The 24,975-nt window shown below is 51.4% G+C and overlaps 9 protein-coding genes across 9 annotated transcripts; 7 read left to right on the top strand and 2 right to left on the bottom strand.

Annotated features, from left to right (window-relative positions):
• The first annotated feature begins 1,665 nt into the window (after window positions 1-1,665).
• C7974DRAFT_386675 (H+-ATPase G subunit-domain-containing protein) lies at window positions 1,666-2,705 on the top strand. Its single transcript, XM_046141082.1, has 6 exons — window positions 1,666-1,725; window positions 1,776-1,814; window positions 1,865-1,898; window positions 1,951-1,959; window positions 2,010-2,110; window positions 2,172-2,705. The coding sequence occupies exons 1-6, from the start codon at window positions 1,723-1,725 to the stop codon at window positions 2,331-2,333; spliced, it is 348 nt and encodes a 115-aa protein (XP_046002036.1). The 5' UTR covers window positions 1,666-1,722; the 3' UTR covers window positions 2,334-2,705.
• A 177-nt stretch (window positions 2,706-2,882) lies between these two features.
• C7974DRAFT_447991 (Alpha/Beta hydrolase protein) lies at window positions 2,883-4,302 on the top strand (the record flags this gene model as incomplete). Its single annotated transcript, XM_046145656.1, has 6 exons — window positions 2,883-3,069; window positions 3,116-3,123; window positions 3,171-3,778; window positions 3,829-3,951; window positions 4,004-4,038; window positions 4,110-4,302. The coding sequence occupies 6 exons, from the start codon at window positions 2,883-2,885 to the stop codon at window positions 4,133-4,135; spliced, it is 987 nt and encodes a 328-aa protein (XP_046002035.1). The 3' UTR covers window positions 4,136-4,302.
• Window positions 4,303-4,716: 414 nt separating this feature from the next.
• C7974DRAFT_115799 (uncharacterized protein) lies at window positions 4,717-6,667 on the top strand. The gene is made up of 2 exons (XM_046135069.1): window positions 4,717-5,131; window positions 5,178-6,667. The coding sequence occupies exons 1-2, from the start codon at window positions 4,805-4,807 to the stop codon at window positions 6,351-6,353; spliced, it is 1,503 nt and encodes a 500-aa protein (XP_046002034.1). The 5' UTR covers window positions 4,717-4,804; the 3' UTR covers window positions 6,354-6,667.
• A 1,657-nt stretch (window positions 6,668-8,324) lies between these two features.
• On the top strand, window positions 8,325-10,006 carry C7974DRAFT_303757 (uncharacterized protein; the record flags this gene model as incomplete). Its single annotated transcript, XM_046137957.1, has 2 exons — window positions 8,325-8,484; window positions 8,538-10,006. 2 exons carry the CDS (start codon window positions 8,325-8,327, stop codon window positions 10,004-10,006), a joined length of 1,629 nt encoding a protein of 542 aa, XP_046002033.1.
• Window positions 10,007-10,837: 831 nt separating this feature from the next.
• Window positions 10,838-11,872, bottom strand: C7974DRAFT_386658 (SCP2 sterol-binding domain-containing protein). Its single transcript, XM_046141081.1, has 2 exons — window positions 11,698-11,872; window positions 10,838-11,500 (listed from the first exon to the last, which is right to left on the bottom strand). The coding sequence occupies exons 1-2, from the start codon at window positions 11,711-11,713 to the stop codon at window positions 11,127-11,129; spliced, it is 390 nt and encodes a 129-aa protein (XP_046002032.1). The 5' UTR covers window positions 11,714-11,872; the 3' UTR covers window positions 10,838-11,126.
• Window positions 11,873-14,201: 2,329 nt separating this feature from the next.
• On the top strand, window positions 14,202-16,588 carry C7974DRAFT_386653 (Afadin and alpha-actinin-binding-domain-containing protein). Its single transcript, XM_046141080.1, has 3 exons — window positions 14,202-14,418; window positions 14,470-15,810; window positions 15,931-16,588. Exons 1-3 carry the CDS (start codon window positions 14,239-14,241, stop codon window positions 16,219-16,221), a joined length of 1,812 nt encoding a protein of 603 aa, XP_046002031.1. The 5' UTR covers window positions 14,202-14,238; the 3' UTR covers window positions 16,222-16,588.
• A 1,076-nt stretch (window positions 16,589-17,664) lies between these two features.
• On the top strand, window positions 17,665-19,108 carry C7974DRAFT_386651 (uncharacterized protein). Its single transcript, XM_046141079.1, has one exon. The coding sequence runs from the start codon at window positions 18,003-18,005 to the stop codon at window positions 18,777-18,779; it is 777 nt and encodes a 258-aa protein (XP_046002030.1). The 5' UTR covers window positions 17,665-18,002; the 3' UTR covers window positions 18,780-19,108.
• Window positions 19,109-19,905: 797 nt separating this feature from the next.
• Window positions 19,906-21,402, bottom strand: C7974DRAFT_386649 (uncharacterized protein). The gene is made up of 4 exons (XM_046141078.1): window positions 21,128-21,402; window positions 20,863-21,064; window positions 20,263-20,810; window positions 19,906-20,210 (listed from the first exon to the last, which is right to left on the bottom strand). Exons 1-4 carry the CDS (start codon window positions 21,330-21,332, stop codon window positions 20,008-20,010), a joined length of 1,158 nt encoding a protein of 385 aa, XP_046002029.1. The 5' UTR covers window positions 21,333-21,402; the 3' UTR covers window positions 19,906-20,007.
• Window positions 21,403-22,681: 1,279 nt separating this feature from the next.
• Window positions 22,682-24,683, top strand: C7974DRAFT_431318 (choline dehydrogenase-like protein; the record flags this gene model as incomplete). The annotated part of the gene is made up of 4 exons (XM_046144768.1): window positions 22,682-22,865; window positions 22,919-23,332; window positions 23,382-23,831; window positions 23,884-24,683. The coding sequence occupies 4 exons, from the start codon at window positions 22,682-22,684 to the stop codon at window positions 24,681-24,683; spliced, it is 1,848 nt and encodes a 615-aa protein (XP_046002028.1).
• Between the last annotated feature and the right edge of the window lie 292 nt (window positions 24,684-24,975).

Genomic DNA, 24,975 nt, shown 5'->3' with positions numbered 1-24,975 from the left:
ACAACAATTTGGAAACGCGCTCACAATCAGCAAGCAGCTTCATCACGGGTCCTCGGAGCGGTGCTCTCATAGTGTACGTTACTGACGTGTGAGTTACACGAACAACTGCATCAGGAAGCCGGCAAACAGCATGGATGACTTCATCGCTGTCGATCGCGTCGCGGTGCCAAGGTAGCCAAAATCGCAAAGCTTCACGACTAATGCTATGCTAGTGGCTAATACGGCTCATGTGCCCATCAGAGACGGTTGTCTTTGGTTCCGAAGCCCGACAGGGTTGATGGGGATGTTGATTTTCGATAGAGACGAACCCATGGTTCACAGCCACAATTGAGAGCAATTATGCTCGAGTAGGCGGGATTGAATCCATCACCGTCGCAGGGAATAACGGCATCGCGAACAAATGTCCATTTCCGACTTTCAACGCCCGCCACAGCATGCAGCGCAATTGTTTTTTCAGCGTCATTGAGACAAGATGCCGAGCAAGGCACATAAGTAGGAACATCAGGTATCTTTGGAGTGTTTGCAGGGACGGCTCTCGGGGTAAAGATAGTGATCGATGGCTGTGGTCTCCCTCAGTGCGGGGCGAGGCGATGCGAAGCCAGAACGTAAGGTAAGATTTGGCAAGCGTTTGCAAGGCGCAGTAAATTAGGCAGACCACGATGTGTGGCGCGTGACAAACTCCGAAGGCAGTCACACAATTGACCATTTTGTTTGTATCTGCGGCAAAGCACTAGAAAGTAACTGTAGACACCGGTCTTCTTGCATGGGATCTTCAGGTCTGCCGACAATCTTGCTGATTTCCAAAACTGCTGCTCTTCCCCTCAACCTTCACAGCGAGTGGATTGACGCTAAATTCGAGAGAGCGCAGATTATGACAACGTTGATTTGTCGTTATACAACACAACAGGTGCTTCATGTCCTTGTATCCATGCCCAGATGTGATCAAACACCACTTTCTGCTTCCTTTTGTTGGACCACTATAGCAAGCCTGAACCAGGCTGGTCTCGTGCCGTTCGTATGAGTATGATGGTAGGTCTTGGACCACACCCTGATCGATGAAGGGTTTGGGCATTTGACCTTACCAGGTATCGGCGGGTGACTGCAACGCGCAGCTATGTGTAGCGCATTGCAAGGTGCGAGAATCGCTGGACGATATTTGCAAAGTGTACTTCCATTGACGTAGTTCTGAATCGCGCGCGAAGCATAGATCAATGCTATGTACCTAGAGATCCTTGAGGTGGTTCGGGCGTGCTGCTGTCATGGACCGTCTGGTACTTCAGATACTCTTCTTGGAGAGCCTTCTGCATCTCGAAGTCGGCTTGTCGTTCGCGTTTTACTCGCTGCTGTTCGTAGTCGCGAATGACACCGGCGTGCATTGCCTACACAAAGGTCAGATCCCGTTCACTACATGGCGTGAGAGATGACCGACGGCCTTGTCCTGTTGCTGCGCGAAATGAACAAATGCTACAACGCCAATCGCAGTCGCACAGGTGGTTGCCAGCGTAATCTGGGATGCTCGAGACATATCGGGTACTTTGGCGTAAGTTCAGCAGGACTGCTGCGGAAAGTTGTGGATAATTAATTCGAAATCGGACGGAGCTTGGGCCAGCAGCCACGAGGTGGGACCTGCCGCCAAGTTCGAGGCCGCTGCTGCATCATAGGCCTCTCCGCAACGACGACCGCGATTTCGAACCTCCACCGCTTACCTCCCATACCCTCAAGATGGCAAGACATACAGATTCTGAGGGTGCGCATGATGCTAACGTCTTCGATAGTCCGCCCAGAACTCTGCGGGAATTCAGACGCTGCTTGACGTAAGCACCGTAGCCCACTCTAACCCGTACACAGCTCACACAGCATACAGGCAGAGCGCGATGCACAGAAGATCGTCCAGCAAGGTAATAGATATAACACTCTTAAATGATACTCAGGGGCTAATCAAGAGCGCAGCCAGAGAATGTAGACATACCCACCCATCTCCCACTTTAAGACATATCTAATTGTCGAAGACCGCACAAAGCGAGTGAAGGACGCACGAAGCGAGGCACAGAAAGAGATCGAGGATTACAAGAAGGAGAAGGAGGCGGAGTACCAGAAGTTCGAGAAGGAGGTGCGCTCACAATCTGCGAAGCACCCGTTGAGACAGCCATGTGAGGCTAACGATACCACAGCACAGCTCTGGCAACAAGAAGGCTGAGGATGATGCCAAGAAAGATACAGACAACAAGGTTAAGGAGGTGGAGGAGCTGGGTAACAAGTCAGGCGGCAAGGTCGTCGAGCAACTGATCACCGCTGTCACGAACGCCGACCCCAAGCCTCCGCGCAAGGACTAGAGCGATAGTACCACGCACGCCGAGCGAAGAAACCACCTGCATCAACCACGACGATGATAAACCATGAACACTCTAGGCGGTATGCCTGGAGCACGGCGCAACGTTACCGTACATGTCCGTCGATCTTCTGGTTGAAGACAGTGGTTGTGAAGACCTGAGCAATAGACATCCCAATCTAGCGAAACATTTCCATACCAGCGTCCCAGCATTCATCAACGTGTCCTTGCACTGCAACGAACATGTCGTTTCGCCTTTTGTTACACCATGTTTGTGCATCAGTGGGCTACTTTCAAAGCCAAATCACGTTTCGACAACGATAAAAGTGATCATCACATGCATTGAAGAACACGGTTCTGTTTAATGATCAAAAACACGTGCTGAAATTTATAGCTAATCCACAGGTAATTGCGCCAGATCGATTGCGCATGTGTGCAAGACCCCTGCTCTAGCTCTCAGCGCGTTCGCTACATACGTCACCAAGCTAAGTTGACGCGCCCTAGAATTCGAATTATTGAGCATCAACGTCAACACCACAATGCACCGAACCCAATGATACTTACATGTGCTCGAGCGGCTATCCGCTCTCGTACGAATTCACCACCTGCAACATGTATATTTAAATATTCACTGGCTCGACGCCAATTTACCAGCACATCGTGGCGCAAAGAAGACCCGCGCATTGAGTCCATGGGCAGAGAGATCACCGATGAGTTCGCAGTGATCCGTGAAGAATATGGTGGGAGTCTTAGCTTCTCTCTTGAATGCAAGCTAATATCAGTCAGCTACACCTGTTCGTAATCATCACCAGCCACGATCAAGCCGCTGACACATGCGCAGAAGCACACAATCGTCCTCGCACACGGCCTCCTTGGCTTCAGTGAACTGCGCCTCGCAGGCCAGTTCCTCCCCGGACTAAAATACTGGCGTGGTATTACAGAGGCACTTTCGGCGAAGGGAATTGAGGTCATCGTAGCGACCGTCCCGCCAAGTGGCAGCGTTGAAGCAAGAGCAGCAAAGCTGGCAGAGAGCATTGCAGCGAGAGCCAAAGGAAAGGAGGTTAACATCATTGCACACAGCATGGGAGGCCTCGATTCGCGCTATATGATTAGTCAACTCAAACCGACTGATTTCACGATCAAGTCTCTTACGACCATCGCGACACCGCACCGAGGTTCTTCGTTCGCAGATTATATGTTCGAGACAATTGGGCCTCGCAGGATCAAGAGAGTATACAAAGTCATCGAATATTTTGGTTTCGAGACTGGCGCGTTCTCTCAGCTAACGCTGAAGTATATGCGTGAGAGTTTCAATCCACGAACGCCGGACATTGAAGATGTCAGATACTTCTCTTATGGTGCGTCTTTAGAACCTTCGAGGTGGTCTGTTTTTGCTCCCTCACATGCGATCGTTAAGCGGGAAGAAGGAATCAACGACGGTCTTGTTAGGTATGTTCTTTTGGCTACGAAGACGGAACTCGTCTGACACCTTTTGCTAGCGTCTCGTCGAGTCAATGGGGAGATTACAAAGGAACGTTGATCGGCGTCAGTCATCTTGACTTGATTAATTGGACCAACCGTATGAAGTGGTGGCTTTGGGAGTTGACTGGAAGTAAGAGAACGTAAGATTCAAAGGTTCTTTTACATACATGTGTCATACTAATAGCAATCTAGTTTCAATGCCATTGCATTGTATCTTGATATATGTGGTAAGAAGCGACCGCCACATGTTGCGCACTCTCAACACTCGAATGTTGATGGTACTAACTGGACAAACTAGACATGCTCGCCAAAGAAAAGTTGTAGCTTGATGTCAAGTTCTTATAGATCGATTCTACATCGACAATGGTTTCGACGTTGAATGAGGTACGAGAGGCGGGATGCGAGATGTCGCGATTATGAGTTAGTGCTTATGGCACCCATCGATAGGGAGCAGTGTGAGATAATGCCTCTCATCAGTCCTGTGGTGCGGCTGTAACTGTGGCTGTGTAATGTAAACTGCAAGGATTGTGGGTTGCACATGTCCAGATGATGAAAACCAGATCTGAATGCCGATTGGAATGACAGCGCGGGTTCAAGATGTGCTACCTATTAGATGTCTCTTGAAAGCCTGTAAAGGAAAGCTATTGGTAAGGCGCAATGTGTAGGCGTTCGTGTAGGCGTTTGTTCGACTGGAATGACGTAGCCAAGCCTGCCCCTCCGCCACGCTCCGACAATTTACTACTGCTGCCTTTGGCCTGCCGCAATGCTCTAACACCGACGACACGCGTTTCTTGGGCTGTGCCGCATTTTCCGTGAACCACACTCAGCCGAGTCATCCTGCGCAAAGCACAACACTTCCCATCCGTCGGTATAAAGAAGAATGCTGCCTAGTCCGCAACCAACCCGAGACTACACGTCCACTTGAAATCACCAAGTCACCAAATCGACGCCGGAGCCGATCCGTAGTCACACTTGTACGATAGTAACCTCACGATGTTGGTGTCGATAGCCCTTGATCATCCGCACGAGCATTACACCAATCTTGATGTTATTCAGGGCAGAGTGTCTTTGCGGGTGCCTCATCCAACCAATGTCAGCAGCATCGTAGTGAAGCTTGAGGGCGAGTCGAAGACAAGATTACTTGCGCCGATACATCCTAGCAGACCAGACAAGCAGCGGCCGGTGCTGGAGGTACACAAAGTCCTGTACAAGACTCAAGTAGTATGGCCTGCGAATATGACGCAAGATGATCTCCTCACAAACAACAAGACGGGGTTCACTATGAATGCTGGCAACTTTGAATACCCTTTCGAGTTCAAAGTGAGTCGCGTATACTCGAGCGCTATACTCATGCTAATGAAGATAGATTCCTCTGAACACATCCTGCCATGCACAGCAAGCGGCCGCGCCGATTTCGAACATCTCCTTCGCAAACACAATACCCGAATTCGCAAAAGCACCCACACAACATCTGAAGTCCACATTGCCCCCGTCCCTGACCGGTTTTCCCGGCGAGGCAGAGATTCGATACTACGTGAAAGTTACTGTGAACAGGCCGTCCTTGTTCAAGGAGAACCCAAGGGCGACGGCCTACTTCACATTTCTGCCGATTGAACCTCCGCGATCAGAACGGCAAGATGGCGAGGCGTACGCAAGGAGACAACATCAGTTTCTTGAAAATGCGCCAAATGTAGCGGCAGGTAAAAAGCCCGGCCTTTTTGACAGAAAGAGTTCATCAATGAGCGTGCCATCATCCCCCACGACTTCGGGTACTCCACCACGCATATCACTTGACGGCCGACTTCCAAATCCGGCTATTCTCACAGCTAACCAAGACCTTCCGCTGAGGCTGCTTATGAAGAACATGAGCGCACGCACGAAGAATGTGTACCTCCAGATGCTTCAGATCGAACTGATCGGCTACACTAAAGTACGTGCGCACGAGGTCGCTCGTACAGAATCGAACAGTTGGATACTCTGCTCCTTCAGCAATATGGCAATCCCGTTAGGGTCGCCAAGCGATCCCTTGGAGACAGAGGTGCCAGTCAACCCAGAATACTGGTCAGGAAAACCCATTCCAAACACAGTTCCACCGACGTTCCAGACGTGTAATCTATCACGCTTTTACGAGCTGGAAGTGCGCGTGGGAGTCGGCTACGGTTCCTACAACCAAGGCGAAGACCAACTCGTAGTCTTGCCCTTGAGGCTGCCGGTCAAAGTCTACTCTGGCATTGCTCCTCCCAAGGCGTTGCTAGAGGCCGCGTTGACGGGTGAATCAGGCAAGACTACAAACCTCGGTGTACCGCCGCAAGCGCAGAGACCGCACACGCCAACAATGCCAGCTAACGCAGGCTACGGAGGGCCAAGCACATCTCCTAACGCTACGGCAAGACCACAAAGCGACACTTTCGAGGCGCCACCACCGACTTATGAGGAAGCGGTCGGACAGGACCTGCCCCCTATCAACGGATACAGAGGAACTTACCAACCTCCTCCAGTGCCAGAGGGGGCACCAAGGTTTTCGGACGAAAAGAGGCGCTGAAGAGTCACACGACTGTGGATCAAGGAAGGAACTATCTGGCCACGAAGACGGTCAGTAGGATATCCCCACTGTCCTTAGGACTGGGTGGCCGTTGGATCCCATGACGGAAGTGGACGTGGAGGAGCATCTCGGGCCGCAGCATAACGGTAGAACTACGTTTCTAGCCAATCAATATTTTCTGAACAGCCTTTACTGAGGCCAATCCGGGCCTTTGAAACGAAACAAACATCCCCATGTTTCACGCCTAAGGGTCTCGGGAGCCCAATCGCAATGCTGCGATCGAAGTTTCTAGACCATCATTTACCGGCCGAGAGATGCCCGGACATGGTACCATTGTTTTGACAGCACATCAATTCACCGTCTCCACCAATGAATTCAGACCCACAGGCGTGGCCTGGATATGGCCTGACTCGGCAATGGTACCTGCGTAGCGTGGCGAACTGGATCTGCGGAAACGGCGGCGAAGGATGAAATGAGGTCGTACAGGACACTCGAAGGTCACACTGAATGCGCGCAAGTCGGCTCGTTCCAACCGTGTTAGTTGCGTGCAGATAATTGTCAACAAACAAACACTCAAAAAGGTTAACAAAACTCGGGAGGCGGAAAGACCGGCCAACAAGGCAGTTCATGCAAGTGCGGCATTTTCAACAGCATCGTCGGGCGGAAACTGGCAGAAGCCGTGGATGGTGCAAGTCGTGCGTCTGGCCAAGACATGCACGATGCTACTCGCCTGAAGAGATCCTGGAAAAGATGCACGTTGACAGGCTAGCAATGGGTGGCGAGTCATACGAGTGGATGCTGGGCTTGATTTGGAAGGAGGTAGCCCAACATGGCGAGAAGCTTGTTGTTGTTGTGCTGTCTTCGAGCAGGCCTTGTTGTCCTTCTGTTGTCTTCGATGCTGGCCCCGTTGCTAGGTCCTGCTTCCTTGATTTCCTTGTTGAAAGGGATTTCGGGCGTGGACTAGGCTGGTAATGGGTAGGTACTTGGTGTGAAGAGTGAGCCTATGAGGCCTCGCTTATCTTCCCAAGGAGATTTGTTGGAGCACCATGCAGTGAGGTCGGAAGTTTGAGCAAAAATGTTTCAACATGTCACCGTTTCACGACGAGGGCAGCCGGCCATATATGATGCTGTGGCGGACGGTGTGGACACTGTCAAGCTGAAGAGCGGGACGCGCCTTGCGGCAACTTATCGATAACTCTGTCTCGTGCACGTTCACAAAGCTGCATTACGGACAGACGCGAGCGCACACCAGCGCAGGCACTGCAGACAGGCGCAGGATGTTTTTGTTTTGGCCCTCGAATCGCGACTCTCCATGGCAATGTACACAGTAGTGCAGGCGGAGGTTAACGCGCCTTGCCACTGCTACACGCGAATTCGAGCGCTGACCGCCAGTCGTCTGCATCCAGCCACAACTTCCAAGGAACTACTGCAGCTCTACTGCAAGAGCTGCATGCAGTGTCCCACTCAGTCTGTTCTCCCATTCGCTACAACCCATGAAACGTTTCATGCCGACTCCAGTCAGCAGGCCCACTCGACCCAGCGGCCGAATCGTCGCGTCGAACACCATATGAACACGCTCTCCCACCGCGAGATGGTCGCGTTTTTCGCTCCATAAACTGGCCTCAAAGAGAAGAGTCGCATTTTGGGACGGGATTCACTGCCTTCAGCACACCATGTTTGACTCATACCTGCATCTCACGTGCAGCGCGGCCCCGCATGTGGAGGATGCGGTAAATACTAGCTCCTCGAGGGTGCCCGGGTTCCTGAGGTTTCCACGAAGCCCTGGAGGTTGACCATATTCACCGACTTTTCATGCACTCCTGAATATTCACGATTCATTGACGGCTCGAGCTTCCCCGCCTCCTTGTGAATCTCATATGACGACTTCCTACTTGCAGTTACCCACCAGACCGACACTCTGACGCAGCTTTCCCACGGAATCTTGAATGCCACCCAATTCACCTTCATCCAATGTATTCCCAGCGCCAGGCGCCGCCGCAGCTGAAGCGCTCCTATTCGGGGGATAGCCAAAGCAGTTATGCCAGCCGTGCGACAACTGCCTCGACTGCCAGCTCGAAATTGCTTTTTGGTGAGATACCGCTTTCGCCCGCGACCACGCAAGATGGACGATGTAAGACGCCCTCGAATCCGGCACGGTATGGCAACATGATTAACGGTGCGTAGCGGTGCGATCTTACGGATCAGTATGCAACCTCGTGCTGTCAACCAGTTCAGTCTTCCTCCGATTCTGGCTGAATGACAAATGTCGCGACAACATGCTGGAGCAGATGGAAACAGACGACCTAGCCAACCTCCGTCTTGTATGCCATGATATGTCAACCCGCGCTGCGCCTCTTCTCTTCGATTCAGTCACCACCACCTTCAAGTCATCAACCTTTACCAAGCCCGCGCGCATTGAAGCCCTTTCCCGGATCGGACGCCATGTCAAGACGTTTACTTTCCACATGCCACATACTCCCGAGACCTTTTTACCGCCAGTCATTGACCCAGAGACCGGAGCCGAGCTAGATTTCGTGTACGAGCCGCAGGTTCAAAACCCGCAAAATGGTCCCGCGAAAGACAAGACACCAAAGTACGGAACCTGGGAAATGCAAGACGTGCTTGTTAAGCAGTATCCTCCTCTATTCCACGCAGCAACAAACGTCCCGTCCTTTGTTTCCGCTTTCTCCGAGCTCATTAACCTTACGCACCTGAAAATCTCGTGCCCCGACTCGAACAATCAGATTCGACACCGCCGGACCGTGGTCGACTATGCGCTCATCTCCATTCGAATCGCCGTTGAACGCGCACCATTGTACAGCCTGACTGCCTTGTCGATGCACCCAATCCACGCCGGAGGTCTTCTTTATCTTCACCCCATGCACGGCTTCGGAAGCACACCATCATCCGCTAAGCGCTGGACGCAAATCCGAAGGCTGTCTATCTGCATGGAATCCATTCCGTTTGCAACCTCTTCGGGCAAAATGCGCGCGCAGTCGATCGAACACCTGCGAATCCTGCACGCCTATTTACGAACATTGTCACGTGGTGTCACGCGACTACACTTCCGATGGAAGGGCGAGCGCGGTCCATCCCCCTTGTCACTGGAGAAGGAGCCCTGTATGCAGCCTGTTGAGGACGAGATGACCCACCCAACCATGCGCGGTGAGATCAAGGGGCCAAAGCCTCTTCGATTCACCCGTCTCCGCTGCATGGAGCTGGAAAACGCTGTCATGGACTCCGCCCAGATCTCCAACTTCATCGAAACACACCGCCGCACCCTCATTGATTTCAACTTCGAAGACGTGAAGCTCCGCGAGGGCAGCTGGGACGATGCTCTCCAACCCCTCACCGTCATCACCGGCAGCGACCGCTGGAAGAAGACCCAAGAAGAGGTCATGGACGTTCCTATCATGCTCTCCCCTATCGACACCGAGCCACGCATCATGGGGCCCCTCATGGAAGAAGTCGACGCGGCCATCGAAGACGCGAGCAAAGACCGTGGCGGCCACACGCTGTCGCGGTGGCTTAGCAAGCCTAACCAGAAACTCAAGAAGAGCCCTGCAATTGGCTCGCCCTGCCATAACAAGAAGGACAGCTTCTTCGACGCAGACCACATGAAGCGCTTCCTGCGCATCTCATCGTGGAAATAGACACCACACACCTTTGTACGTGAGGTGTTGTGTATTGCGGTGTCATTGCTATAATTTCTTACACGCACTAGCTGCGGCGTTGTGGAGTACGAGAGGTATGCGGTCCGGTCAAGTCAAGATAATCACGGTGATACCCAGGGTTTTGAATTGGAGTTCTCTCACGCGCCACGGACACCGGGCGGTGACGGTTGCGCTTGCTTACAACGAGCCACAATGTAAGGCGCAAGTGCCAGCTTCCTCTGGCGGGCTGGTACGACGCGCTACGGCTCGATTCTTATGTTGTTTTTAGCTTCGGACCTTGACACCTCTCTCGGTCCGCTTTCTTTTGTTTTTCTTTGGCTTGTTTTGTCTTTGGACTTGACGCTCGACTGGACCGACCTCTCTTATGTCTCTGCTTTACTGATACTGCTTTCGCATGCGTATCATAACGGCCTCGAACTCTAACGGCTGCATTCTTCACGAACATACTTATGAAAATATGTAGATAGATATGATAACATGACTAGCATGCTTACAATCCTTCAATGCATCTTTCCTTTGTCCGCCTGCACAGGCATAAAGTTCGCTTCCCAACTGAACACTGCTCATCGTCTCGTGTGGGCATGATGAGCGCTCGGTGTTGAGGTAGGAAGAAGGAAGGGATGATCTTGATAGCCAACATCGCAGCAGCAAAGACTGGAACCTCCGTGAGATGTCTAGAATCATTGTTCAACAGTCATACGGGCGGAAACTCCTTGTGGGTTATATTAGCTCTAACGACAGGCTCACCGGATGCGAGTGCTTCTTGTACGTCTTCTCTCTCACTGCAGTGTCTCACGGTGAGATGATCTGGACTACGTCTGTCTTGTATTAAACTCCTTCACTGAAGGGCTAGGTCAGCTCGATTTGGATCTTGATTTGACGCATTGCGCCAGTGTCCTTTCTGACGACAACGATCTTTCTCGCGGGAGGAAAGCAATGTAGCAGCGGTGAGTGTCGGCCAATAACACTTATTCATGCGGATGCACACAACAGATCGCAGATATCGCACTTATCTATTGTTGTACAAAACTTGCGAACAGGTGCCGCGCAGGGCTCCTAGAGAAACGGTGTCCTCCGCTTTCTTAGCATTATGAGGTATCTACAACTTGCTCTTGGGCGCTTGCGCCTTCTTGAGAATGGGATCCAGCTTCGTCGCCTTCATCACGTCGCCTTTTACTTTCAGCTTGCCGCTCATGAACAGCTTCTGCGCGTTCGCCTTGCCCTCGACGAGTTTCTGGAACTCGGCGTCGTTGAGCACAAGGGTAACACCGGCCTTCTTGCCTTCTGGCGCTGTGCCACGACCGACTGTGCCTGTTTCCTTCAAATCGATGTGCCACGACTCTTCCTTGCCGTTGTTCTTGAGTACGAACGCGAAAATGCCGTTGCCAGACTTGATGGCGGCTTTGCGGTCGGCGGGAGATGCGGAGAGCGAGGCTTGGATAGCGTCGAACGCGGCAGAGGAAGGAAATTCGGCTGTGATGGTTATTAGCCTTGGTCATATCTGTGTGTAGTGTGTTGGAGGTCCGTCTAGGAAATGCGCAAGGAGCTAGGTTTTAGTGGCTCCTGTCGATATACAGATGAACCAGACGAATCAAAAGTACCACACAAGAGTGTCGACTGCTTGACCATATGTCTGCTTTCCATGAGATGTAAGAACGGAAGGCGCTTACCAAGTGCGAGAGTCATGTTGGTGGTGTTGTGATGGGTGACGTAGAGTGTTAAGTCTTGCGCTAAAACCAAGCAGCTTTGAGGTGAGGATATGCAGATGGGTTTATGGGGTAGACAAGTCTCGGGGTCGGGAATCCGGGGAATATGAACAATTTGACAACTCGGAGGCTTGTGACAATGATGATGTAGATCGAATCCGGGGTCACGCATGTGAACACGGCAGCATTTGGCGCTAACGGCGCTGCCGAGGCAGGAATCTACGGCACGTGTGCCTTGTTTCTCGTCGCTAAATCAAAGAAGGCAAGTAAAGCTGTCGTTATGCTCATGGATGATACTAATGGTTCTATGAATGCGGAAGATCTTGCGAAGTCATGTCGTTACGACGTATTTGATGAACAAGAGCTCCTTTGTTCTTCAACTCTTGTTGCTCTTTCCTTCACCTCTCCCTAGAAATCGAGGACGTCTCACGATGTTTTCAGTCTCACTGTCGACGCCATAAAACCTCATAGATACTGCAGGGCTTTGAGCCCTCATCGTAGCGTCGCGGAGTCAGCGCATAGTGCCTAGGTACCGGTATTTGCACCAGGATGGATTTTCGAACAGACCCACGAATGTCTCTAGCGCTAGCTGCACTTTACCCATGTGTTGCTATTACACGTGCGAGAGGGGGTAGACTTTCATGCTCTCAAATATCATTAAGAACGCTCCCGCAGTGCCTAGGTAGTGGTGAATCCACGATGAAATTGGGGTAAGGTAGGATGATACCCTTATAGTTACATGATACCTGAGTAGCAGAGTGCCAAAACGCAACACACTTCAACCTCAGAGATCGTGTAACTTCCTGCAAGTAAGCTCGCCAAAGATCATCGGCAGTGATCATCAATCTCCGAGTCGCACATGACGCAGGTATGCTCTTGGTTTGTTAGTTGATCAATATTTTATAGTCTTGCTGCTCCTAGTTTATGTGAATAGAAGTGTTGAGAGAAACTGCACCTTCATTGTTTCACCTGAGCTGCACATCATCAGCAGATGTCTATTGAATGCCGACCGAATCGAGCACTCACTAGATTAGCATAGCTTCGCTCATTGGTAGTTCACTGCATGTCAGGAATGTTCAGGAGGTCTGCAGAGGTGCCAGTACTAGGTGGATTGAAGGTAGAGGTGCCGCAGGTCTCAAAGCCATCAAGACCGAGATCTTATGGAAAGATAATTGCCGTGATAACGTATTGGGTACCGGTGATACCCAATCCGTGCCGAGTAGCGGATAGCATGTCTTTCACGCTGTTATTGATGCTGCCGTTAAACATACAAGCCTCCATAAATGTCGTCGATACGGCGAGGCTATTCAGTGACGATATCGAACTGGTGACTGCCCCCCTAATACCCAGTTCGAGATCTGGATGGGTGGCGATATTTGCTTCAGTGATTGATTCGTTTATCAACACTGTCTCCGGCCGAATATGCCGTCAGTAGCGAGCTTTCCTGCGCACTGAGGAAGGAGATGCTATCCTGAATGAAATACCTTGCAAAATCGACAAGTTCCTGTTACTGATCAGTGGTATTTTGTTCAGGCAATACAGCGTTGCAGTCACCCAAGTGTGCACAGATGACAGCAACTCCACTTGGCTCAACATCGCCAGCAACATCATTCTATTCACTTCCTGGTTAATCATAGGCCAAATACTTCTCTGCGTCACAGGTCGCGCCTGCGAGATCATTCACAACGACTCGTACGCCCTCTTGGGATGTTGCAAAGCTCACAATAGCATCGTGACATCGACCTGTTGCGAACTTGACACTGGTATACTTGTTAATCACATCCACATCAGCAGCAACGTCCTATGCGGAGGTCAGCTGAGCTTTGTATACTGGATCGACGCCACACAGATTGATGGACTAGTGCTGCTGCATTCCTAACTCATATTCTTGGGCAAGGAGTTGTAGCGTCAGAATCTGACTAGGCAGCGCAATGTTGATGTCAGCGCAGATCAAGAGCAGCACACATACTGCTACCATTGAGCAAGAACATAGCAAGGGCGATCGATGATTCAGCATGTCATTCGCAACTATACTTCGAATATAGGGCTGTCTTGAAGGGAGTACTACTACGTCGGTTTATATATTCGGAATGACTGACGCTATCTGGGTGATGGCCCGGTGTAGGCGCCCTGTGCAGCCGGAATCACCTGTTGTGCTGCAAAGATTGCTATCAGTGACAAAATCTCGTACACATGTATGTTGATGGGTGGTGAAGGTCGCTTGCTGGAACGTTTGGCCGCTCAGCGTCATTGCTTTGGTTAACGTCATGGTTCTGGTAAGCAGGTAGTCCGCTCAGTTAGAAAAGCAAAAATAAGCCGGTACATGAGGCGATTTGGTCCTAGCTGAGATGAAGAATTTGGGTGGCGACAGGCTGTGATGTGTGATGGATGCGGTGAACGAACACACGTTGGCACGGGTGAACTTCGGCAACGAGATGGGCGTGTTTGTAAACACCAGATGAGCTCCACCAACATTGCGCACGACAAGGCCTCGCCACACCCAAGATGGAGTCGTACAACCTTAAAACGGCAGCAACATACATAAACAACCTGCTGTTAGCTCGCGGACTGTTGCGCGATGGCAAGAACATCGAGTTTGCGCACCCGTCGCGAGGAGAGGGCGGAAAGGAGGCCACAATGGCCCAGATCATCAACCTCGTTCATGATCTTATCCTCAAGCGTGATGTATGATGTCGCAATATTCCGGGTGGCGCTTCAGTACTGATTTTGACGCAGCGCGACCAGGAATACCGAGAGTCCACTGCAGAAACCGTGCGAACTTTGCGGTCAGAGCAGTCACGGCAACTGGTATCTCTCGAAAAGTTGCAAACTCGTAACGCAGATCTGACACGGCAACTTTCGCTCGCACAATCGCAGGAGCATGCTGCCCGCGCCGCTTTACGAACCGCCGAATCCTCAGCGCGCAAATTGCGCGCGGAGATGCTACGACTCAAAACAACCGTCGATCAAGTACGAACAAGCTGCGCAAATGACGTGCGAAAACGCGACATACAAATACAACGTCTGAAGAGCCACTTGACCACCCAGCAGCGCGGCAATAAGACAGGTCTGGTTGGCGCAAGCATCACCATCAACCCAGGTGTTGCTGGCCTTGGTGGTTCGACAAGCACTCTTCGGGCTGATGAGCCAGACATGGAAGATCCCGGATACAGCTTGAGACAAGAGACTACGGAATTCTTGACACAGCTTAGTCAAAGCTTGAGCGACGAGAATGACAGCCTGATTGCTCTCGTTAGAAGCACGCTTGTGACATTGAGGGAATTACAAGGCATGCCAGAGATGGCTGGGCAGGAAGATGCAGACCAGCTCTCGGTGATTGGGGAAGACGAGGAGGATGCACGCCAGGGCATGATGCACGCTCTACCAACGAGCTACGAGGCTCTCGCCAGCGATACAGACGCAGTACTTGACAACCTCAAGAATCTGCTCACAAACCCCGACTTTGTATCGATGGAAGAGGTCGAGTCGCGAGAAGAGGAGATCCACAGATTACGAGCCGGATGGGAGAAGATGGAGGCTCGATTACGCGAGTCCTTTAGGCTCATGGATTCATGGCGGAAACGCATGACCAAAGGCGATACGATCAACCTCGACGAGATCACCCGAGGATTGGATTATGATACAGATATGGACACAGATGGCGCAGATGATATTTCAGTCATTGCAGAAGAGGATGAAAATGAATTCGAGGAAGAGGAAGATGCTTCAGAGCACGGCGACGAGGCAATGGAAGACGGCAGCTCTGTGTTCAACGGCGAAGACGTGGAAGGTGAAGAAGTGGAGCTGCCTTCATCAAAAACTGGACTTGCAGTTGAACAACAAGCTCTGAAAGAGACAAACGGCAACGCCTCACTTAGCAAATCACCTCGGAAGGTCGTCTTTTCAGCTTCAACCCCGAATACACCTTCTAAGTCAGAGGACGAAAACACAGGCACGCCCGAGCTGGATATGGTCGACACAGAAGAGACTTACCATCCATCGTCCCCTGCGAAAGCGCTGGCCTCCGAAGAGCTCGTATCAAGGCCGATAGGCGAAGATGAGCGCACACCACGCCATGTACGTTGTGACAAAATTTGCGACCAGATTATCAACATGGCTAGCAACGTCACCTTCTCTTCTTCCCAATCCAATTTTTTCAACTCGTCAACAGCGACAAACTCTAACACTTATCGACAGACACGGAAACGACACTCAAGTCCACACTCCCATCCGGAGGAGCGGTCACCAAAACTAAGTATGTTTGACAAACTCAAGGCAGTGCAGGTGGAAGCGGAAGTAGCCGCTGCCAGAATCCAGTCGAGCCCCGTAAAGTCCTTCAGAGCAGGGATTGGCGAGGAGGTGGCGGAGGAGAAGAGGCAAAGACGCACGACTCGCTCGCCAACGAAACCCTTGCGCATTGGAGGACGCCCAAAGAGAAGAAAGAGCACGTTGACACCTGCGGAGCTTGAGAATCTCTTAGGCTGCTGATCGACTGCGCTCGACTCATGCATACTTTTGTGGTGTCATGAAGACGATTCCGTGGTGGGGCTCATTGTGAAGCTGCATTCAATCAACGTTTTCAGATCTTGCACTCAAATTATTGAACCCACTCCGTCCTGCCTATATATTGTAGTGGCTGAAGTGCGGGTGATCGATACTTCTTCAAGCCTCCTTTGATTGGACACCTCATAAGGGATGATGCATGAACGAGGCCGTGGGTCGGCGCGTAGATACATGTGAGATCACGCTGACCTGTGCATACGGCTGCGTACTGCGATGCAGCAACGGATCTCAGCAATGCGTCCTTGATGCGAACGAATGCAAACAGATGCAAGATTTCAACGTCGATGATGGCTTCGTACCGACCTTGAAGTACTCAACGTCGCAGCGCCGATCCTCTCTTTCGCACAACAGGTAGCACTGCAAGCTACGCAACACAACATCGCGCAACCACACGTGCAACGGCCCTTTGTACCTCAAGGGTCATGGTACATGGTGCCTATATCGTTCTCGTCCCACTACCATAGTCTCTAGCTTCTGCAGGTCTCTCCCACGGATCCGACCAATGTCGCAAGAGGCGGCCTCGTTCTCAAGCGCTGTGCCTCCGACTTGCAGCTGTATGATTTCTCCGTCAGACGCCCGTTGAGCAGCTCGCATGCACTGCACAGATGCACCTCTGCACATCTCCACGCCTATCTCCACATGGCGGACGTCGTGAGCGGCCGACCTGCTTCCAAGGCAGAAGGGCTTTCAGCATAACGGCGGTGGTTGGTTGCACTATCAAGCCTCTAAGTTTATTAACCGCCGACATCCTGCTTTGGGACAATTTGTGATCGAGTGCAGTGTGGTCACGGCCTTCCATTGGCTAATGGGGAAGTTTGGAGGCTGGGCGATGCAGGAAAATGCTGCTAAAAGCTACCGATGCGACCAGGTACATGGCAGCAAGGTTGCGAAGACGAGGTTAATACACCTGCATCCGTCTTCGGCCTGCCGCACTGTGATGGAGTTGTGGATGCACGGGGAGGGATTGACATCACATGGCTCATCCTGCGATAGGCTGCGCGTTTTCACGCCGTGTCTGTGCGAGCAGATGGATATTCCCCGCTCACTCCGACCAATGAAAACACAGAAGCATGGCGCCGGGTAGCACCAAGCTGACCACCCACCACTCGACAGCGTCCGTCAAGCGCTCAACACACATTCGATAGACTGCGCATCCACGCCTCGACCGGCCTGCTCCCTGCGAACATGGCATGCGTAAGCTGCGCAAGCAATCAATCGCTTCGGTAGTGCCGTCACTTCGGCTGGCCCCTCGCAAAGCGAGTCCCGCTTACGGCAATCCTAGCCTGCTTTGGCGAAGTGCTGTGCGATGTTGGATTCTATATATGTTGGCCTTGGGGTCCTACTCTGATGATTTTCTCTTCAGCAAGCGTGTGAACTTCTCAGAGCTGTTGTGTTCGTTTTTCCGTCCTCTTTCTACCTTTTTGTTTCCCGGCCTGGTGCCATCTTAATTCAGTTCTTTTTACTATTACCAAATCCTCGTAGCCGGTCTACACTCCCAGAACGTAATCTTCAGCTCTACTTGCTCAACACAACACCAAACGAACTCGACAATATCGCATAATCGACTTTCGTAAACGATCTTTCTACCACTTCATCAGCAATCACTTCGTCGTTCATCCATTAGCTTGGCCAGAACGCATCACAAGACTCTTCAGTCATCATAATTCAACTACCACCGAAAGTTTAAGATCGAAACCTCAATCAAAATGGCCGCTATCCAGCTTAACTTCACTCTCCGCACTTCCGCCAACTGCAAGACTGTCCACCTTCTCGGCTCCTGGGACGGCTACCAGGGCCAGCTTCCCCTCTCCAAGGACCCCAAGAAGACCGGTGGTTGGGTCGGCTGCTTCAAGTTCCAGGGTGCCACCCTCAAGCAGGGCCAGCGCTACTGGTACTACTACATCATTGACGGCTACCACGTCTCCCACGACCCCGCCAAGGACCACACCACCGAGCCCACCACCGGCCGCAAGCTGAACATCATCGACATCCCCTCCAAGAGCGCCGCTGCCCCCGCCAAGTCCTCCAGGGAATCCCGCCGCGCGTCCCAGAACATCCCCAAGGGTCGTGGTGTCTCCCCCAGCCGCATCGTTGCCCCCAAGCCCCAGCGCCCCGGCCAGACCCGCCAGGTCATCAACACCCAGTACAACCAGACCACCCTCGAGGAGCTCAACCGCCGCTTCGCCAGCCAGGACATCAACTCCGAGTCCGAGGACGATTCCGACTCTGATGCCGACTCCGACGTTCCCTCGCTCACCTCTTCGCGTTCCTCCGGCAGCTCCTCGCCATCCAGCGTCAGCTCTGGTAGCTCCTGCTGCACATGCGAGCGCTACGGAATCACACGCAAGGGTGACCGCGTCAAGCTCGACTGCGGAGGTGCCCGCTGCCAGTTCTCCGACGAGTCTGACGAGTGCAGCTCCGAGGACGAGTACGTCTACGAGCAGAAGCAGACCCGCCGCCAGGGTGTCATCATCCGCAACTAAGCGACTCTCTCACCCGACAAGTCCAAGTGCAACCACCACACACCACACTGTTACGACCATTCTACGCCTTTCGATTTTTAATTCTTTCTGTGCATATTTGATGACCCTTTTACGATTTGATCTTGTTTGTCCGAACGCTCTTTTTGGAAGACGCGCTTTTATTGCTGCTGGTACTGAAGTACGGAGGAGGCGAGTTGGGAAGACGGCATTTATGCCTCAGACGAACAGACTAGCAAACATCGCGATGGAGCCACAGCTCATCGAACCCTGATGTTAGAGAAGACACGCTCATGTAGATATGATCAATTACATGGCTCGTGATATATTCATACTACATGCATTTTGATTTTCCAAGTGATGTGTGCTATGTAAAGTTCCTCAAGTTCCCTTGTCCATGCGTTTGTGCGGGTTCCCCTTGCTTGGAACATTTCTTGAAGACCTCCCGGAGCACTTTATTCGTAGCAAGCGAGCGGTTTTCCCTGCGAAGCACTCCACTACCCTCGACACCCCATTGACTCTCTGAGACGGCCCCATAATCTACAGCGCCTTTTTGATCTTTATATCTTACTGCTACTTCGTCCACATGTTGTCAACAATATTACGCCCGTGCCAAACCATTTCATCTACTGATGATCAGATTCATGTTGTGCTGTTGCTAGATCAACGCATACACGAGGCAATTACCGGCTTGCTCCAGAGCGAATGTATAGCTCTCTGACTCCATACGGATGTCCAACGACATGGGCAATGAGGGAATGTCAGAGGAAGTGCATGGGCACAACGGAGACTTCAGATGATGTGTGTCGATCACGCGTGCTGTATATGTATGGGAACATCAGAATGAGCTTATACCGCAGAATCACTTGCTCAAGATGATCCAGATGCTTCAAGCCAGGACGAGACTTCTACACTACGCAACTGGCATGGTCATTGTGTGCCAGAAGAGTGAGATGCTCTTTACATCGACTCGACAGGGTACGAACTAGAGGTTCTGGACGATGAAGTAGCAGAGAACAGGAGGGAGACGGAAGTTGGCACTCGGCACTGCTGATGCGAATTTGAGCTTCTGACGGGTGTCGGCAACACATCAAGGCAGGCTTGAACTGGATGTATAGTATAAATTAGACGTGTGTTGGTGACTGATCATATAGTATGACCTGAATGTTTTATTAGTGTTTAGTGTTGCTCGGACTTATACGAAGATGCTTCTACCACGACCTCAGTTGAATTATATCTCCCGCTGTACCTTGGCCACTGGAACAGGCTTCGTAACGCCAGTTTGTATAGCGTCTGGAATTTGCCCAACCTCTAGCGTTGGTAGACGCCTGATCACACTCTTCTCAGAGGTACTTGCAGTCTGTCTCGAGCTCTCACTGGAATTCGGTGTCGCGCGCACAGTCAGCCAATTAGTGACTAGCATGCCCATCACAACTATAATCTCCGTCAGTGTGACTTTCCTTCCCCGAGAGCTCCATGCACTTACCGTCTGTCATGCACGTCAAGAGGCATATATGACTAGCCGTTGCGCGAGGCCAGCTGAGAAAGATAGTGTTGACCGCGATTGTTGTCGTGAGCAGTAGGCTTGATCCAACAACATTGCGAAAAAGCATCATTTTTAAGTTGCGCTGAGAATTGGCCCGAGACGACGACTGTTCCATAACGTTGCTTGAACGTCTGGACAGATTCACGATGGTCCGTCCTGCTGATCTGAGGGAACTAGAGGTGTCGCTGAGCTGTGATGGCACGAGAGAGCCCAGAACTGGGCGCAACTGCCAGATGAAGATGCCAGTCAAGGCTACGTTGATAACCGTATCCAACGCAATGACCGCGATTCCAGAATCCGGTTGAATGCCGATTACACATAACCCATCTTTACGCGACAGACGCGCGTTTGGTGAGACGTACTGAAAGCCCATGAGTCCACAAAAGCCTCCAACGGTTAGGATCGCACCAACGACCCACACGCGATCCCGGAATCGATCAATAAAGGGTGCTCGTACAATGTGAACTCGTTCAAGCAAGAATAGATATCTGGATACGATGTCAGATGTTCCTCAACTAAATGAAGATGCGATGGACTTACAATGCAATTTTTGCGGCTCCGTACATGGCAATACATACTCGTATTGCTCTGTAACATTGTGCGTCTGTGGCAAGTCCGAGTCCTGCGGAGCTGATACCAACATTGAAAATCATGGCAGTACTGACGATCCCTTGTCCCCAAATAAGGTAATCAGAGAACCTCGCCCGCGTTTTCCGACCAGAAGTTCGACCAGCTCGATAACCTTGGAGATGTTAACGGTCCGTTTTGACCAGTTAGGCTAAAAATAGTAGACATTCGATCCTACCTTGAGCCAAAGCGAGTAAGATTGCGTAAATCAGGCAGAATACCACAACGGTTGTACGACCTTGTACATGTTCGCCAAACTGCACGGAAGGGGGTTGGTCTCGAGGAGCATATAGAGCTTGGTCCAGTGGGTGTGCAGACACAAGAAAGTTGTTGAACTGCAGAAAGATCACGATTACTATCGTATGTACAGGTATCGATAACATTGTTAAGGATCATGATCGTAGTAGAAGGGCTGAGATTTGGACGTGATGAAACGGATGAGCGTTGAAAGGTATATCAAAACCACGGAACTTGGATCCGCGCTCCCCGTTCATAGTCAACCAGCCATGAAACCGGTGGCGTACGTAAGCCTGCATGATAGACTGTGATCTGGTTTGCTACGGGTTGGATCTCAAGGTTAGCTCTCCCAGATGTCTTACGGCGGAGCCAGCTCCGACTCGTGGATTCGCAGATCATCGCGGACACACCGCAGTTCAGCCTTATCTCTGCTACAAGTACAAATTTTTGAGCTCTGTACCTCTGACAGCTTGAATGATACATTATACCTTAATAGCGTACAAACCCCAAGACTGGATCTCCGATATCAAAGAGAACAATTCTGTCTCTCAGCAGTACGCTGGGGCTGAAATTCCGGCATTCGGCACACCTACCACGTTGGTTTGTATATTCACCGGGCTCACCGAGGTAGGATACTTCCACCTTGTCTACAGAACAGACGGGTCGGGTGATGCACGACGCCAGCGTCGCGTGCAGATTAGAGCTTACTGGTGAACACTCTCCTCTCTTGGACTGGACGACTTCCGAGGACTGATGTTCAATCGTTAACGGGCGGTGTAAGTTGCATGTTAGAACAAGTCTGAGATGCAGATCGAAGGAGACACCTACAGTAGCTGTCAGCTTGGGGGAATGCTGACACATCCCAAGTTCTCTCGCTGTCTACATATAGACACCTCAAAAACGCAGACACAGAAGACGAATGTCGTGCATTCCACCACTCATTCATCTGCAGGTTATCGTCCTCACAGATTCAAACTGAGAATGCCCGAGTTGGAAGATCGTTTGGCGCTGGAAAATGAAAGTTTCGATGCCAACAACGTGGAAATACCCTTCAAATCGAGAATTCCGCATTGCCCATCGACACGATCAATATCAATGTCGACCTTCGAAGTTTATTGATGAAGGGCTGATCATGAACGACTAGTGACGTGCTCCGACGAGGGGGAAGCCACAGGTTCGCGCCGAAATAGATCCGGGCCGCCCTTCCAGCCGTCGATCCGACGCAAGCTAACTTAAAGACGATTCTTCAATGTCTTCAACGGCTTCGACGCAGCGAAGACATCTCTGTGAAATAGTCCGATGTACAATTCGCGACGCCAAGTGTCAGCATGTACGAAGGGAGCTTTGACCTTTTACGACCCCTGTTCCCGCCGGCCCCTGCATGTTGCTTGGGGAGTTCCCAGTCTGTCAGACTCAAGCGTCGAACTCCTCGTCAAGTTCGACATTCGATTTTATACATCCTTGATTATACTGCCTGCCTTGAATTATTGACATGATGCGGAATGCCCTGGCCTATCTTGTCCTAGCTGGCACAGTTCAAGCAACGATTCGACTCGGACGATACGCAACGATCATCGAAGCCCAGGAACTAAACACCGAAAGTTCCTATGATTTCGTAGTTGCTGGCGGGGGCATCGCAGGACTGACAGTAGCCGATCGATTGACTGAGAACCCCAACGGTAGGCATACACACCACACCGCAGAAAGCGCAACCACTCAGACCGCGCTCCAGTCACAGTACTCGTTATCGAGTACGGCCCACTTGACCAGCGCGAAGATGGGGTCATGGTGCCAGGTGCATACTTTCCCGTGCCTTACCTCTGGCTTCCTCTTATGAGCACTCCACAAGCTGCATTGGAAGGTACGTCGTACGGTGTACCATGCGGTCGTGTCGTTGGGGGAGGCTCTGTCGTCAACGCCATGTTCTTCCACAGATCTGATGCAAGCTTCTACGACACTTGCGAGATGTTAGGTGCTCAAGGGTGGTCGTGGGAGGATATGTTACCATACTTTAAAAAAAGCGAAACTTTCAGCCGACCAGATCTGCAGTACGCAGCAGATCATAACATCACCTGGGAGGACTCAGCACATGGATTCAATGGGCCAGTACAAACAAGCTACGCACCGTACGATTATCCCGGAAGCGGTGAGTACGCTTGGCTTCGGAAAGCCATCAAGACTGATTGCAAGTCTAGCCAACTTCTACAACGGAGCTATCAGCATGGGCATACAGCCAGCACAGGATCCAGGTAACGGGAATGCCCAGGGCATTTTTCGCCTCCAGCGCTCTATCGACGCGAAAGCTCAGACAAGGTCTTCTGCGCGGGTCAACCGATTCGACCAAGACATTGCGAGGCCCAACTACCATATCCTAACCAATACTGCCGTGTCGCGTGTCTTATTCAAAGCTAATGCTGCTGTTGGCGTCGAGTTCATAGGCGTTGCGAATTCGATTCATAAGACTGTGATTGCCAGAAAAGAGGTAATTGTAGCGGCTGGAGCAGTCCATTCCCCACAAATTCTGCAATTATCAGGCGTTGGCAGCGCGGCTTACTTGAAAAGGTTTGGCATTAGGTCTGTTGTTGACCTTCCTGGTGTGGGCCAGAATCTGCAAGATCATCTGGTGCTGAAGGTCAATTACAATTGTATGCGAACGCATCACTGCCACGTCTGCTCGGGACGCTGACACCACTGCAGACACTTCTAACCACTTTCCAAATAGTGGTTCCTTGCAGAATAATGCTACATTTGCGACTGAACAACGGGCTCTGTACAATACTGGCAGGCCGAGCGCATACGATCTCACTGCTACGACTGGCAACCTCATGATCCAACTATCCCTCTCAGGCTGGACGGCCAACAGTTCCTCAATTATAGATCTAGCCAAAGCTCAAAACCCTGCAGTCCTGTTGGGTGGTAATCCTGACCTCACCGTTCTTCGTGGATTCACAAAGCAACGAGAAGCCATACAGGAGACCATCAACACTGCAGTCGTCGGCGGCGTGTCTTGGAACACGGGTCCCGAGACCAGTATATACATGACTCGCCCTTTCAGTCGTGGATCCATTGCAATCAATTCGACATCAATTTTCATTTCGCCCCTGATCGATTATGGCGCTCTTACGGACCCGACCGACCTCGAGATCCTGCACGCTATCTACAGAAGGAATCGCGAGCTCATGTCAACCCCAGCAATGTCTGTGCTCGGCCCTATAGAAACATTCCCAGCCCCTGGTGTGAACAGCACGAACGAGATTAAGGCAGCTATCAAGAAGGCTCTTGCACCAAGCAACGCTCATCAATGCTGCACAGCCGCAATGATGAGCCGGAAAGACGGCGGCGTTGTTGATCCACAAAACAGAGTACATGGTACAAAGAGGCTCAGTGTCGTAGATGCAAGCATCTGGCCACTTGTCGTCGGCGGTGGTCCCCAAGCTAGCATCTACGCTGGTGCAGAGAAGGCTGCAGACGCGATCAAGGCACGCCATGGACTGTAACAAAGCACAAACACATCATACTGCACACAGAGAGTGCAATAGGACTCAAGGCATGTTGGATGCAATTTTCGGTAGATCCTGACATGGCGTGAAGCAGGTGCGATGATGCTCATTATCACGTGACATGTTCCGGAACGGCTCAGGTCGTTCCGAACTCATCTCCGTGGTTCAATGCCGACGGGATTTTGTCCTCGGTCCTGTTCCGTTTCAAGCGAAATTTAAGTACACATCCGCACAGGCACCTATGGCTGAATGTATAACCGGCTCTTCTGGTTGGAGAATTATGCAAACA

The sequence above is a fragment of the Boeremia exigua genome (genome assembly GCF_020726555.1).
Source record: "Boeremia exigua strain MPI-SDFR-AT-0100 chromosome Unknown C7974scaffold_2, whole genome shotgun sequence".
In the NCBI taxonomy this organism is placed as follows: Eukaryota; Fungi; Ascomycota; class Dothideomycetes; order Pleosporales; family Didymellaceae; genus Boeremia; species Boeremia exigua.
Note: the sequence above shows the minus strand (reverse complement) of the source record. Positions and strands in the feature narration are given on the sequence as shown.

Bases quoted from the DNA above. Each gene is read 5' to 3' on its own strand.
- C7974DRAFT_386675 (XM_046141082.1), top strand. The intron at 1,815-1,864 runs GTAAGCACCGTA...CACAGCATACAG, and splicing joins GAATTCAGACGCTGCTTGAC to GCAGAGCGCGATGCACAGAA. The intron at 2,111-2,171 runs GTGCGCTCACAA...ACGATACCACAG, and splicing joins ACCAGAAGTTCGAGAAGGAG to CACAGCTCTGGCAACAAGAA.
- C7974DRAFT_386649 (XM_046141078.1), bottom strand. From the start codon at position 21,332: ATGTTATCGATACCTGTACATACGATAGTAATCGTGATCTTTCTGCAG. The intron at 21,065-21,127 runs GTAGGATCGAAT...AACATCTCCAAG, and splicing joins CTTACTCGCTTTGGCTCAAG to GTTATCGAGCTGGTCGAACT. The intron at 20,211-20,262 runs GTAAGTGCATGG...CGGAGATTATAG, and splicing joins CTTGACGTGCATGACAGACG to TTGTGATGGGCATGCTAGTC.
- C7974DRAFT_386651 (XM_046141079.1), top strand. From the start codon at position 18,003: ATGGCCGCTATCCAGCTTAACTTCACTCTCCGCACTTCCGCCAACTGC.
- C7974DRAFT_115799 (XM_046135069.1), top strand. From the start codon at position 4,805: ATGTTGGTGTCGATAGCCCTTGATCATCCGCACGAGCATTACACCAAT. The intron at 5,132-5,177 runs GTGAGTCGCGTA...TAATGAAGATAG, and splicing joins AATACCCTTTCGAGTTCAAA to ATTCCTCTGAACACATCCTG.
- C7974DRAFT_386653 (XM_046141080.1), top strand. From the start codon at position 14,239: ATGGAGTCGTACAACCTTAAAACGGCAGCAACATACATAAACAACCTG. The intron at 14,419-14,469 runs GTATGATGTCGC...ATTTTGACGCAG, and splicing joins ATCTTATCCTCAAGCGTGAT to CGCGACCAGGAATACCGAGA. The intron at 15,811-15,930 runs GTACGTTGTGAC...ACTTATCGACAG, and splicing joins ATGAGCGCACACCACGCCAT to ACACGGAAACGACACTCAAG.